A 15,012-nucleotide genomic window follows, 5' to 3' on the forward strand; every position below is an offset into this window, starting at 1 on the left:
AAATGGAAGCCCAAAAAGTTCCTGTGGGTTTTGGGCACCAGGAGCTTGTGTGAGGACAGTGGGAGTGGGAGCCCATTGGTCAGCTCAGTCCCATGGATGGGGAGGATGGCAGGTGGCAAGCTGAAACAGGAAACTGGGCACAGTGCTGGGAGTAACAGTGCTGAGACACATGTTGGGTACCAGCAAAGTGGTTATTCATATGCTTCTTAGGCTTTACCAGAAAAGAGTAGACAGAGGGCAATGTCTATATTTAAAGACAAACTATGAGCTTTTCAAAGTAGTCTTCTTTTTCTTTTTACTCTTTTCTCAGGAAAAGCTAGAAAAGGTATGAAAGCATCTCTTTCCCTGGCTGCAACTACTGTCATTTGGCAAAAAGTACTGATTGCATCTGCACTGTCAAGTAGTTTCTGAAATCTTGGAAATTTTTGAAATCATTGTTCAATAATGATGGTTCTTCAAAAATTCTTTCTTTTTTAATGTCAAACAGACTGTCACAACAAAACTTCTGAGTAACACTAATATCTGCAGAGCTGCAGCTTGGCACAGGCCTAATTTTTTGCTTCTTTGCTCATAGTCAAACAAGTAGAGCAGAAAATCTGAAATTCTTTGCAGATCTGTAGGTGACAATGGCAAGGAAGACTTGAGTTTCCTACTTCGGCATGCTTCCATACAAAAATATATATATATTTTGACATGTTAATGTCTGTGCTTAAAAAAAAAAAAAGAAGAAAGAATGGAAATAAAATGTTATGCCTGGACCTTTATTTTATGAAGTACTGTTTTTTAACATACTTGACAGTGTTGCTGTTAATAACAGCTTTTGCTTGTAGTTCTGACCTCTCCATGATTTTTGTGTAGTGGTGTATTTGGGTTATTTTTGGAGTTACGTGACAAATACTAAGGATTTTTTTGATGATGTGGCTTTATGGATATTTGTAATATTTTGTTGAACAGCATGGCTATTAAGAGCATTAAGCTTACTATTTTACTATAGGGAATGCAAACTTGTGCAACAGGAAACATTTTTTTTAGTTCCTTTATGATCTTAGACTTGCAATATTGGCTTGTGGGTAACTTTTAGTGGCTCCTAAAGGGAGTTTAATTTTTTTAATTGCATGTTCTGTGAATAGACCTGAATAGTTAATTCTCTAAAAACTTGATTTTGCATGTGTGATGTGTGAATGAGGCTGGAAATGAGACTGAGAGGCATCTGGGGATCAGTACACAGCTCATCTCAAGCCGTGAGCTGCCTGTTCCCTAGGGCACAAGGAGCAAATGAGAGCATTGCATTCTGCATCATTTCTGGAAACACATGCCATTTTGCAACCGAACCCCTGTGCTATATAGAGACATGCCTTGCAGTGTTTAGTTACATTTGCATGATTGCATAAGTTTATCCAACTAATATTTTATTTAAAAATGGGTTCTTTATCTTCCTAGAAAGTTGACTTTCCTTTAGGGAAAGTGTAAAACCGAAACATTGCTTTGTACCTTTAAGATGGGCTTATTTTTCAGTGTAATATAAACTATGAAACTAACATTTGCAGAAGGCTTAGTAGAAAAACATTCATTTGAATGCAGTTTCTTTCAGTAATTTATTCTTTCTCTTTTTCCATCATGAATAATTGAAAACCATTTCACAGGAGCAATTAGTCATTCCAAAGGTTCAAGTGTGAAAGGTAATTGTGTATCTGCAATAACAGCAGCATTTGCCATAATAATGGGAGGCAAGCACACTGCACATGTAAATCAGTAACATCTGTGTTGTGTGATGCTATTATCTATAAATGCTGAAGTGTATTTGTATCCTTTTCATTTTTTTTTTACTAATCAGAGCAATTGAACTTCTACTGAAATGTATTGTTCTCTCAAATGGCAAGTACAATTCTATTAGTTCGTTGAAAACCAGCCTAAATTGTCTGCAAAAAGTCGTTGTACTGCATGGAGGGAAGTGAAATGGAAGAATGAGGAAACAATTGATCTGCTTGTAGGCATCATTTCCTTAGTAATATGCTTTAATTATATAGCTTTAGTCATGCTTTTATGACTTCTCTTTGGAGAATATTGCAACCTTTTTAAGGTGGAGTTGTGATTCTTCGGCCCCTGAAGTGAAATTCTCCCTGCTCTGTCATGTTCCAGAACATAGCAGACAGTTGCTGTGTAAATTCATGTGGAGAATAAGGCAGGAGGGCATTCCCACTTCAAGCTTGTTTGCCTAAAAGCAACATCTTGATGGTGTCCAGTAAAAATTAGTATGTGAACACTGCTGCATTTGGATGTTTGTCCATACATCTTCCATGACTGTGTATTACTTAAATCTCTGTTTTCCTGCCTGAATAGGAGGTTTTCCTTTAGTCTAACAGTCATTCTTAGTCTCAAGCTCAGCCATAAGCTCATTTTCGGTCAGAATTGTGCAGAGAATAATATAAACTGTTAGCATCAAAGTTGTGAGGAAGTGCTATTCTTGCATGGATTCAAAGAAAAGGTGGGCAGTGAAGTTGCATTCATTATCATATAACTCAAACCTTAAAATATGTAAAATAATGTGAGCAGTTAAGACGACAGTTGTCTTTCTACTCTGCTCTACATTAGACAAGCTCAAAAACCTTTCAGTAAGTCTGTATAAATAATGCTGCTTTATTTACCAAAGACAATGGACAAATTTGATAAAAATAATTTGGAAGAAATGTTTATACAGGAGACGTAGTAAAAAAAAAAAAAAAAAAAAGAAAGAATTCTCTGTGGTCAAGAAGGGGGGATTTTTAGAAGGAATGACTTCATAGAAAAACAGAAGAGTAAAGAACTTAAATACTGTAGAACTTCATTTATGCTTTTATTTCAAGTCACTAAGCTCCAGGGATGTGTGTTAATCCCATAGAGTGCACTGCATTTTCAAAATTCCAGGGAGGTACCCCCATGCTAGTAACTGATGAAGTGACAGGTAGCTTGTATTATTTCAACTGAAACTAAAAGTTGAAAGCACAGTTATCAGAAACCAAAGTTCCCCAAACAGACAAAAAGTAATGCACATTTAATAAGAGCAGCCATACAAATACTGATAAAGCCTTTGAGTATCAAGAGTTTGTTGGTTTTTTTAGAACTTAATCAGTGCTAATTCTCTTAGAGTTCTGAATTCAGCTACTTTACTTTCAGGATTACATCTAGTTTATGTGCATTACATTTTTTTAATATACATACAATAATGTATCTTGAAAAGTCAACTGTACTAACCTGCATATGTTTGTGTCTGTCTTAGAAAAAATGGTTTTTAAGGGTCTTACTTCAGTCATGATCTTGATCACAGAAAATTAAATCTAGGCTGGTATTCAAAATGCTTGTGCTTTTAACATGCTGTGTTAAGTCACAGAATTTCTGTGTGATATAGATGTTTCCTCTGTACTCTACAGGGTATAACCATCAACGTATATGTGAAAACCAAAGGCAGAAATCTCCTGAATTCTACAGCAGAACAGCATCTGAATCCAACGTGTATTTGAATAGCTTCCATTACCCAGATCGTAGCTACAAGGACCATGCCTTTGATACATTAAGCTTAGACAGTTCTGACAGCATGGAGACAAGCATATCAGCATGCTCACCAGATAACATTTCCAGGTAAATAATCTTCACTTCTGTTGTGTGATGGTCATAAGATTATAATTAAACAAGAGAACGTGTAAATGTTGATGCCATGGTAATGTAAGTGCTGCTAACTGGTAGAAAAAATGTAAGATCATTAGATAGGTATAATATTTGTGTAGGCCTTCAGATAAAATGATCGTCTTGTCAACAGACAATATTTAAACATATTTAAAGACGGAAGATTAAAAAATTGGAGAGACTTTGAAATAAGGAATGCCACACAGAAATCAGTGTCTGTCCTGAGCATCAATGCTGAAATCACTGACACTCTTTTCGGAGTGGGGTAATTCCTGAGCTTCCTGTGAGAGGAAATTTCTTTAAGATATCTGCCAGGGCTGAAGTACATTCATTCTGTATGTCCAGCATGTTAACTTGCTGAAATGCTTAGTAATCTTCTGGCAATCCTTTTTGCCCTTTCCCTTCTCTTTTCTGGGTCAGTAGAAATGAAGAGCTGATACTGAAAGGCATAGAGCTTTCCACTGCTTTTCTTATCCTCAGAGACTGACAGCACAGATGCTACAGTTGGAAGGAACATTAAGAACTTGCATTTAAAAAAACAAACAAGCAAAAAGCAAAACAACGAAACCAACTGAGTCTCAAAATTGTGCTCCAACAGTTTTCTTCTCATAGTCTGCTTTTAATGAATGTGCTTTCCTTTCTGCACACAGTTCTGTCCCAAGAGGTTCACAAGCATCGTGGAGGCTGATAATTAAATAAAACATCCTCCCAGGATTCAGAATTTCTGGTGAACACAAGGATGGCTTTTGGGGCTAGCATGTTGTTTTATTTAGCATCTGTGTCCTGTAACGGGACACAGATGTTAAATTGAGATGAAGCACCAAAATTTGTATTGGAAGAAAGATGCATAGTATTGCTTTTTGGCTGCCTATAGGCACGAGATAGTGCCCTTTGCAAGAAGAAGAATGCATTTTGGCAGAGGTTTTCAGAATGTTAACAGAGTATCTGAAGTGAATACTTCCACTCCTAAATACATATCTTCTTGTGGAAGCTAAGAGTGAGATGGAAGCACCTTCTCAAAGAGTATGAAACAACCTCTATATTATCGAATGAGTATCTGCTGAGCCACAATGGAGTTTACTCAACAGATTAAAATTCTGACAGATCATATGAAATAGAAAATCACTCCTTTATGTTGGACTTGTTTGGATTATTAATTACTAATTAATTATTAATTAAAGCGTCAAATCCTGAAACACTAGGGTGCCTATATTTTAAGCAAAGCATCACTGTGAATCAAAGGGCATAAACGATTCTGCACATCATGTGTCTGTGACATTTTAAGGCATTTATAAGTGTTTAAAGAAGAATTAGTCATTGCATTAAGCTGGAGCATTCCACAGCAGTGAGTATGGTAAATCTGTAAAATGAGATTTAATGAGAAAACTCCCATCAAATGAGGCCAGAAATGTAGCAAGTCTGTGTACTGAACCTGTGTGGTGATCTAGCAGCAACTACAGAGTGCACTGTAAATCTGTTTATCATCTACACATTAGGATCCCTTTGCTCTGAAGCAAGATACTTACCATTGCAGAGCTTTTGGGTCCAGGATGCAGAAATGACACCACCTTTGACAGCAAGCTGAATTTGTCGTCCAATCACCCTTTTATGCAAGATAGAGCAAAATAGCAAAGGTGATAGCTATGTTGTGGTGGGCCAGGATCTAGCACACTTTGGGATCACCTTTATTTCCTTGGCTTGCCAGTTATTTTAACTACCAGACACTATCTGACACTGCTCTGTCACTGAATAGCTTTTAGAGATATCTGTATCAAGTATCTTCTGATGGTGAGCTTAGTGAGACAGAATGGACAGTCCATAGCCAGAAAGTTCTAAATCATATATTTAGATGCTACTCATGCAACCTCTGACAATCAGTAGCATGTTCTGTTAGGACATAATAAGTGCCTTCATCCATATTCTGTTATCTGAAAAAAGATGATGGATCACAGTGGACTGTCAGATGCATTTTAAGTATTTGAGTCTGTATTTTTCACAACTCCATGTGGAGAGTGTGTATCATACACTTTACAAGTCGTTTTGTTAGTGGCTACTGCACTGAATTGGATAAGAACAGTATCAACTCAATTCATTAATGGTTCGTGCAGTTTTAAATGTCAAGTATACCTTTAAATAACTGCTGCATTGTTTGTTTGTTTGTTTTTCATACAGTGCTAGCACATCAAATGTTGCAAGAATAGAAGAGATGGAGAGACTTCTGAAACAAGCACACGCTGAAAAGACTAGGCTGCTTGAGTCCAGGGTAAAACTACATTTTATGAGTAAAAATAGGAATGGACATTTTAGTTAGGTAATACCTTCCTAAAGATTGGACCCTAAGTAGCTTACCCCTAATTGAGACTTAAAAGAATTGCCTCTCCTCCTTTAATTTGGAATGGTTTTGTTATGGTGCTACATCTTTAAGCCCATACACATTAACTGCTGTTTCAGTGGATGAGCTCAGAGAGTTATGATTGGTGGCATAGAGTCTAGTTAGACCACTGTAACTAGTGGTGTTCCCCAGAATTTGGTGCTGGGTCTGGTCTTGTTCGGCATCTTCATCAGTGAGTTGGATGAAGGGATAGAATCCACCTTCACCAAGTTTGCTGATGATAAAAAGCTGGGAGGAGTGACTGATACACCAGAAAGCTGTGCTGCCATTCAGCGAGACCTGGACAGACTGCAGTGTTGAGTGGAGAGGAACCTTGATGAGGTTCTACAAAAGCAAGCCTAGGGGAGAAATAACTATGTGCACCTGTGCAGGTTAGAGGATGACCTGCTGGAAAAGTGCTCTGCAGAGAAGGACCTGGGGGTCTTGGTGGACAACAAGTCGGCCCTGAGTCAGTAGTGTATGATGATCTCTTGAGGTCCAGTCCAACCCCTATGATTCTCTGAGTTCAGGGCAAAATCTCATCTGAAGCTAATCAGCATTACTCCCATACCTGCTAAAAGAGTTGCTTATGAAAAACCATCATTTCTAGAGTGGTGATATTTGCATTTCTGATTCCAGTACTTAGTCCACTTTGCTGGATGTGTATTCCTGCCGACCAAAGAGGCAAAAAGGAGTTTAATCCTAGCCAGAAATGATATGAGGTACAGTTTCACATACAATTGTCCTGCATGTGGTCTGTTATTTAGGAACGGGAGATGGAAGCTAAAAAGCGAGCTCTGGAAGAAGAGAAGCGCCGCAGAGAGCAACTGGAAAAAAGACTGGAAGAAGAAACTAGCCAGAGGCAAAAACTAATTGAAAAGGAAGTGAAGATACGAGAGAAACAAAGAGCACAGGTGAGATATGTTGACGTGAAATTTTTTGGTGCAAGATTCCTACTATAGAGGAAGTGAGTGTACTTCTGCAAATGGTAAACAGAGTGACTTCCATTTAAATAAATAGATTTAGTATTTCTGAGGTACATCTGTGTCACTAGGAGTATGTTTGAGCCACTGGAGTCTTAGATGTCTGTATTTATTTAAAGCTAAATATTAGCTTAGATCTATTCAGCATCTTGTATCTTAAGAATTGTTGCTTCCCAAATGTTTGACTGGAAAAAAAAAAAAGAGATAAAGACACTTTTTCAGTTCTGTGTCTTCTTTAAAGAAGAAACAGTATTTTCTTTAATGTTCTTGGAAGTGTGCAATATGGGAAACATTATTTAGTAACATCAGTATTATCTCTGACATCATCTTTGTTTCAGGTTAGGATTTAGACATAGAAAGAGCTTTCTTTCTTACCTGTTTCTTTATTCTGCTACAACTAAGAGGATCTGCATGGTACAGCAAATAGACTAGGCAGTCATTTTATTGTTAGTATAGCAAGACAATGTCTCCATCTTAATTATATGAATACAGTAGATTTCATATCATACTTGAATACATTTCTGCTTTCATTGGTACTGCTTTTGCTAAATCTTTGTTTTATGAGTTTGTTTATGAGCAACCCCAGAGGAACTTTAAGTATTCTTAACCTGAAACAGCTCATTCCTTTGTTTTCATAATGAAATACAATAAAAGAATATTAAATTGTATGTATAATAATTTCTTCTTTATATCTCTGAGATTTTGATGATAACTCCTTGAGATAATCAACAATCTCATGCTTATATCCATATCTGAAGTTGGAGCATGCTGTGTGTTGTAATAAAATGCCCTATTGGGTACTGCTAACTGGGAGACTTAGCAGCGAGGCTGAAGACTGGATTGGCAGGAAGACAAAACCTACCTGTCAGAAAGGGTGATCATTTTCTTTGTATAAATGAAAGAAAAAAACAACGACACCTAATTTCCAGAGTTTTTCCCTTCTGTACTTCCTGATGGTTAGAAATGTCAAGTAGGGGAAGGAACTCCATCTTCACACTTACCAAAGCTAGTTCCAGCTTGTATCATACAGGACTGCATAATTTTAGAAGGGTGTTAAGAGTTCTCGCAGGCAACACAGCTCCCATTGCTCAAAGAGATTTCTTGAGAATGCAATGAGAGAAAGTCCCTTAGATTTGTGACTCACACTGGTATTTAAAATGTTAACTTTAGGCATGGAGCAGGGCAGATTAGGTTATCAATGTTCTCTGAATTCAGTGTAGAGAAACTGCTTCCATGGGTCATTCAGGGCAGCTAACCTTCTGTTCTGAACAGCCCTATGCTGTAGCCCCTGTCTGCCCTGACTGCAGCACGAGCCTTGGGAGATGAGTGGTCTTCTGCATTTAAAATGAATTTCTGTGTCCAGACCCTCTAGGTTCAGAAAACAGGCATGCTCCCTTTAGCTGGCAGAGCTAAATCACTCCTACTTATTCTCCCAACTTATCCTGTCTGTCTTAATACAGACATTGTCCTGAACTGTGACCAAGAATGAGACACCATTTCCTATGCTGCTTTGCTGTCTCTTGCAGAGGGATACACTTCAGCTATCTGTACTGTATTGCTGACTGCAAACCAGATACCATGTTTAATTAGTTCATAAGTAATTCTGTTTTGTTTACGGAATTTGTTAGGTTACGGTTCACTCTTTCTTCCTAATTTTCCTGTAATAGTATTTTCTTACTATTTATATTTACATGAAGATACCTTAACACTTAAATGAGTTAGATGTATCTAGCCCAGAGAAGTAATGGGTTTGCTTAACCTCATGCCAGTGAAGTTCATCTAAAACAGTAAGCACTCCTTTCACATTTAATTCATGTTTTAGTTCTAAACCAGCTCTGTTTTGCCAGCATTTCAACTGATGATTTCAATAGATTTCCATGTTCTAAATTCACTTCTGTAAGGGATGCGTATGCATCTATAAGGATCTTTCATTTAAAGAAAACAGGCTGCAGCAGAACTTATTTCTGTTATCTTCATTGTAAGAATGTATGGGCAGTTGACATGTAGGTCCTTGTAGTAGAAAGGGTGAAAGAGAAGTGAAGACTTCCATTAAAATAATAAGATTTTCGTTCCTTTGTTGCAGGCTCGTCCATTGACTCGCTATTTGCCCATTAGAAAGGAAGACTTTGATCTACGAAGTCATATTGAAACAGCAGGTCACAACATAGAGACCTGTTACCACGTCTCCCTCACAGAGAAGACCTGCCGAGGCTTTCTGATTAAGATGGGCGGGAAAATTAAAACATGGAAAAAACGATGGTTTGTTTTTGACAGAAACAAGAGAACTTTTACGTATTATGCAGGTAGGTTGCAGGACCGGTGTTAGGCTACATCTGTCCCTCTATTTTCCTCTCAACTCAGTTGTGTTATGAACATGTAGGGAGTCCCAAGTAAAACTTATATTTCCATTTTATTGAGTATTTTACTTGCACACTTGAGGAGGGTCCAATTGCTTTCTTATAGAGTTTAATCCTAATGGCCAAATGATGCAGTTCTGCCTAACAGTCAGAGGGAGATGTGGATAAGCAAAAGGAGGAAAAAAGATCACTGGATTTCTAGTACACAGTATATCGGCTCCATATAATTTATTTTTAAATGTTATATACTTTCCATAATGACAGAACAATTTATTGTACCTTTTGTAAAAGAGTAACATTTATGATATTTACCATTAAAATTAAACTGAATGTTTCTGCAATCCCCTCATTTAATGTGCTGAGAAGTGTTTCAGGGTATTTAATATACGAGTAGACTTGGCATTTGCCATGTTTTGAGAGTCTAAGGAGTTTAAAAATGAACAACTTGCAACAGTTGAGTTTTCTGTAGACTAAAATGTGTTATGGTATCTGGAGCCATTGTATAAACATTGCATTGTTACCTTAGGTCAAAACCAGATTTGGAATTTAAGAACTAACATATCTCACAGATTGCTGTGCAAATCTATACATAGTTTAATTTCTAAGTTTCAGAGGAAAGCAGAAAAATGATTTTATATTCTGAATTTTTACTGTTAGGAGAAGCCAGACAGGGGCATGATAATTTCTAAGCATCACAAGAAAACATCTGGTACCACAAAAACCCAAGCGATTCCATTTCTTTTTATGATACTATTGCTTTCCAGCAAGTCATGAGGAACTTAAAATTGATGATAGAGTTAAGCATTGCTCATCATCTTAAAAGTACATTGTTGGAATTAATTACATATCCAGTGATGATTCCTTACAAATTTGCAGTAATACTTGGAAGAATGTGACGAGCAAACATTCTATTTTACTTTGTTCTTAACATCTGGCTAGCAAGGCCTATAACATACAGTAGTGTCTTCATCAGGTACTGATTTTTTTTTTTCTCAAACAGTTACCAGTTTTGGTTTTGAGTGCTGTACAGCTGCAACTTCAGCTACCAAAGAAAACTTCTCCTAAGTCACAAGGACACTAGCCCAGCAAACAGTTTCGTAAGAATTCTGTACCAGCTGGGCAAAAACACAGCTGCTTGTATGAGTGAGGATCTGCCCAGATCTTAATTGTATAGTAGACTTCCAAAATAAATTTTGGTGCTGTAAATTTGGAGTAATTGAATTCAAAGTACTGGTAGGTTGTTTTAGTTGTGCAAGTCTACTAAACCAAGAACTTGCCTAAAATCTGAAAATCTAGTGCAGTTGCTTATGCTGCATAAATAATATATTTTGCTTTAGTATTGTATTTAGCTTTTCATAGCACATGCTATAATGTCACAGTCTTATACCTCAGTACTTCCACTGGCTTCTTGGGGGCAGAAAAGAAGAGCAAGTAAGAAGTGTATCTCTTGAGAGACTGAAGATTTCTGGGGAATTTCCCAAGCGGAAGCTTTAATCCGGTTACTTATCTGCCGAGCATGTATGAAAATGCAGAATAACATTTTGCCTCTTGAAGAACCATCCGTATCAGTTTTCAAAAGCCGTCTTCTCTTCTCCATTTCAGATAAACATGAAACTAAATTAAAAGGTGTAATTTATTTTCAAGCTATTGAAGAAGTCTATTATGATCACCTGAAGAATGCATATAAGGTAAGCTTTGTTATTTTGACTGAGTATCAGGCATATGGCAGTACTCTAAGTATGGCAACTGCAGTAAAATCAGAGGGCATTGACATTATGAAAACAACAAACAAACAAAAAATAAAACAAAGTAGAGGCAAAGGAAGATGAGGCCAGAGCAGTGATAAGCACTGTTCTTTTATACTGCTGAAGCAGAGATAATAGAGCCTTCCTGCCACGTGATGGTCCCACATTGACAACTGCTGTAAGGAGTGCCATAGTCTGCTGCCAAGACCACTAAAATCAGTAGCTCTGGCAAACTAAGAAGTGGCTGCATGCAGCTATCATAGGGAGGGAGGTACCTGCTACCTGCTGCTCACATCTGCAATTTAGATCATCAGTCTGAATATGAACAATCTGAATATTTAGTACGTGGATTTGTGAAAGCCGAAGTGGTTTTGACCATTGAACATAATCCCTGCTGAAGGGGACTTGTTTGGGCATGAAGCAGCAGTTTGGATGCCTGTACTGGTATGTGATAGTCTAATGGAAATTAAAACATTTATACTGGATGGATATACTTTAAACACATCTTTGTTCCCAGAGCTGCAGTGTAGGATGCAGTGCCTTTTTCCCCCTTAGCCCTGCCCTAAATCTCCTTGTAAATAATTTTATTTCTGTTGCTAATAAATAGCTTTGGTTTTTCATTGTTTTGATATCCTTCTTTCTGCTTCTTTTTTTCTTTTAGAGTCCCAACCCACTACTCACTTTCAGTGTTAAGACACATGACCGAATATACTATATGGTCGCTCCTACACCAGAAGCCATGAGGATATGGATGGATGTTATTGTTACAGGCGCAGAAGGCTACACCCACTTCATGTTATAACAAAATGGGGCTATAGGGCATACTGCAATAACGTTAATGTATGAAGTCAGCCATATGTAGTAAAATCTGAAAAGCCACATAAAATACCAATGAATACTCTGAAATATCCTCCTTATGATGTGCAGCCAAAGCCTCAGGATGGAAGGGTTTTCTAAATGCACTGAAAAGGGGGACTTGCTACTTATTTTAGTTGATCTTTGTAGAGACAAAAGAGCTAAAGCTGTTGAGAAAGTCATAGTGCTCCAAAACAAATAAACTGGCCACTTATATGACAACATCTTGATTCAATGATAATTTTGTACCAATTGTCTTAAACAGAGAACATCTTCATCAACAGTTTACAAATGTGTGTGCTGTCATCAGTATGCAAAAATTCTAGTATCGGAACAAAAAGATGTAATAGCATATATTTTAATATGCAGCATTTGACATTTATAGATGATTAGGTGACTTTTAAAAACTTTTAGTCAAGTATTTTATAAAACTATGAATTAAAAAGCTGCCCTAAGGTACACACGGTTCTTGCCTTAGTAGTTAAGTATTACAACAGAGCCAAAGAGTTGTATGACTCCCTTATTGTAATATTTCAGATTGTTAGCTGTATTTAACTTCCTGTAAGGGGACAGTGCCAAAACTCTTCATGACTTGTACAAAACCATGTTAAACAACCCAGTGATACTGACTGTAAGTTTTAAGTCTATCTATGAAGCTCAACAAGAAAAGGACAGCTTTATAAAGATGCATTAACGTGGATTAACTTTGTCATTAGGAGGACTTTTGTAGTTTTTCGTGATGAATGGATCGAGCTGATTCTGGACCCAGCCATTTTATGTAGTCAGGACCCACCTGATGTGGTTCTGATCGTTCTCTGTGCCAAATGAACACTTTGCTGAAACCTCAAATGTTGGCGTCCATGAAGTAAGCATTGAAGTATCTACCTATCTAAATTTTTTGAAGCAATGTTTGTAGCCAAGGAGACTTTTTAAAAGTGCTTCTACTCAGAGTAATGCTATCAGAATAAAATGGAAAGGCAAGCTCTAATGGTTTACACTGAGCAGTGTATGGATAAAAAGAATGAAAATTTTAAGTATCAGGGATTGAGATTCCTAAGACAATAAAATTAAGGAGGATACAGTGGTCTCCTATTTAAAAATCACCAATTCCAAATCCTTGAAAAATACACAAAACTTAAGTGAATTGAACTTCAAGATTTCTCTTATTCTCTGACTTAAATGAGGTTCTATTTCAGTAATCAATACTTGTGCTATGTAATTTGTTTGTGTAATAAGAGAAAGCACATAAGACATTTTTCACGATGAAAAACTAATGGCTATTGATGAAGCAAATGAAAAACTGAAAACAAAACAAGTTTGCTGGCAAAATATTTTTGTTGTACTATGTCAATCCTGTATCTGTTAAGAAGGGGATGCATTCTTCCTTGCGAGGTATACACAGGTGATATGGTTGCTCTAGCATGACATTTGTCAGTTTTGACTTGAATCATGAAAGAAGGGACAGTTGTTGCAAGATAACTGTTATCATCTGTGCAGATCACAGCTTGTAATCCAACAACGTCAAAACACTATCAGAATAAATTGCTTTGGTATATGTAATTATTATTTTTCCCTGACATATCTTGATTTTACTTCTTAGTATAGTTATAAAGATTTTCTAATCATGATTTTTGTATCCTGCATGATGCAACGAAGGCATTTCAATAAACGTTTTTAAAAATACACTTGTTTTAAATGTTCACTTGATTCTTGATGCATTTCTGTTTCTCTTTTAAATGATATTTTATACGTTTGTGCAAGCAGTGTTGTGTTAATCAATAAAAATTTAACCATTCCGTGTGTTTCCCCATAAAAGAAGTATGGAAAATAATTTTTCAAATGAAGTCACAAGGGAAGGGCCTAGAAGGGAAGACATATGAGAAAGGACTTGAACATAAGCTATTTCAGCTGAAACTAAGATAGTATCCACCCCTTATTCCATACAGTCTCAGATCTCACAGTTTCCCATACATCCCAACTAATTGCCATCACCTATCTTGCTTTTTGATTTATACACACACCTATCATTCTTCTGCTCTCTTGGCCATCCCTGTATAATGTCTGTGGAGTTCATTAGTCCATGATTTTGAGCTCCACCTGCAGGAGAGATGATGGGTGGTATTGGATTACTGCATGCTGGAGATAGTTCTGTTCACATTTGTGGCTTTCCCTAGGTCTATTAGGTGGGTAATCTTACTGTGAGATGATTGAGATCATCGTCTGGCTCATCCAGTTGGGTGCACATACAGATTGCCAGGCATACGGCCAGGCACGCCCAGCACCCCAGCTTCTACCTCAACTGTCTGCGGACCTGCAGTTGTCTGCCCGTGGGCACAGCTTTTCACCCCAAGCCGTGAAGATGGTTGTGATTCACCACCTGACAACCGTAGCCCTCTGAAGCCTGGAGCAAGAGAAATTGCCCCTGTGGCTGGATGACCTCCTGTGGCACTTCTGCTGCTGCCTGCAGAAGAAATACCTCAATCGCTTCCTCTTGGGATACGAGAGGGGGATTTTTTTCTATGATTTGCAGCTGTAAAATGGGGAGGAAGTCAACAGGCAATCCTTCAGCGCATCTAGGAATGTCAAGAAATCTTCCTAGACCATTTCTTATTAGCGTCATAGAGCTACCTCTTTCATTCTTGTATTAATTTTTGACTGTGCAGCCCTACAGAATTTCTTTTACAGAATTTTCGGTATGTTATATATATTAATGCTTTAGCCAACTTTATGTAGAAAACATAAGGAATCTTACTGTGAGGTGATTGAGATCATTAAGCAAGACTTTCCCCTCGTGAACCCATGCTGGCTGTGACCAGTGACTGTGCTGTCTTTCAGGAGATTTTCAGAAACTCACAGAACAATCTTTTCCGTAATCTTGCCAGGCGCTGAAGAGAGACCGAGAGGCCTGTAATTACCAGGGTCTTCTTCTTGCCCTCCCTTCTTGAAAACCGGGACAGCGTTTGTTAGCTTACAGTCGACTGGAATCTCTCCAGATTCCCAAGACCATTGAAAAGTAGTTGAGAGAGGTCTCATGATGACGG

At 37.6% G+C, this 15,012-nt stretch overlaps 1 protein-coding gene across 6 annotated transcripts in view; it reads left to right on the plus strand.

Annotated features, from left to right (window-relative positions):
• PHLDB2 (pleckstrin homology like domain family B member 2) overlaps window positions 1-13,795 on the plus strand; it is an 83,602-nt gene extending 69,807 nt beyond the window's left edge. For 5 of the 6 annotated variants that reach the window (XM_090152095.1, XM_090152098.1, XM_031613207.2 and 2 more), the window contains 6 exons: window positions 3,408-3,615; window positions 5,833-5,923; window positions 6,799-6,945; window positions 9,098-9,317; window positions 10,974-11,059; window positions 11,778-13,793. In XM_090152095.1, coding sequence (XP_090008221.1) covers window positions 3,408-3,615; window positions 5,833-5,923; window positions 6,799-6,945; window positions 9,098-9,317; window positions 10,974-11,059; window positions 11,778-11,918 — 893 coding nt within the window. In that variant the 3' untranslated portion in view covers window positions 11,919-13,793. Of the gene's footprint in view, window positions 1-3,407; window positions 3,616-5,832; window positions 5,924-6,798; window positions 6,946-9,097; window positions 9,318-10,973; window positions 11,060-11,777 lie in introns of all 6 variants that reach the window. The other variant, XM_090152110.1, reaches the window with a different exon arrangement.
• Window positions 13,796-15,012: the final 1,217 nt, after the last annotated feature.

Source organism: Phasianus colchicus, chromosome 1, assembly GCF_987193195.1.
Source record: "Phasianus colchicus chromosome 1, bPhaCol1.hap1.1, whole genome shotgun sequence".
In the NCBI taxonomy this organism is placed as follows: domain Eukaryota; kingdom Metazoa; phylum Chordata; class Aves; order Galliformes; family Phasianidae; genus Phasianus; species Phasianus colchicus.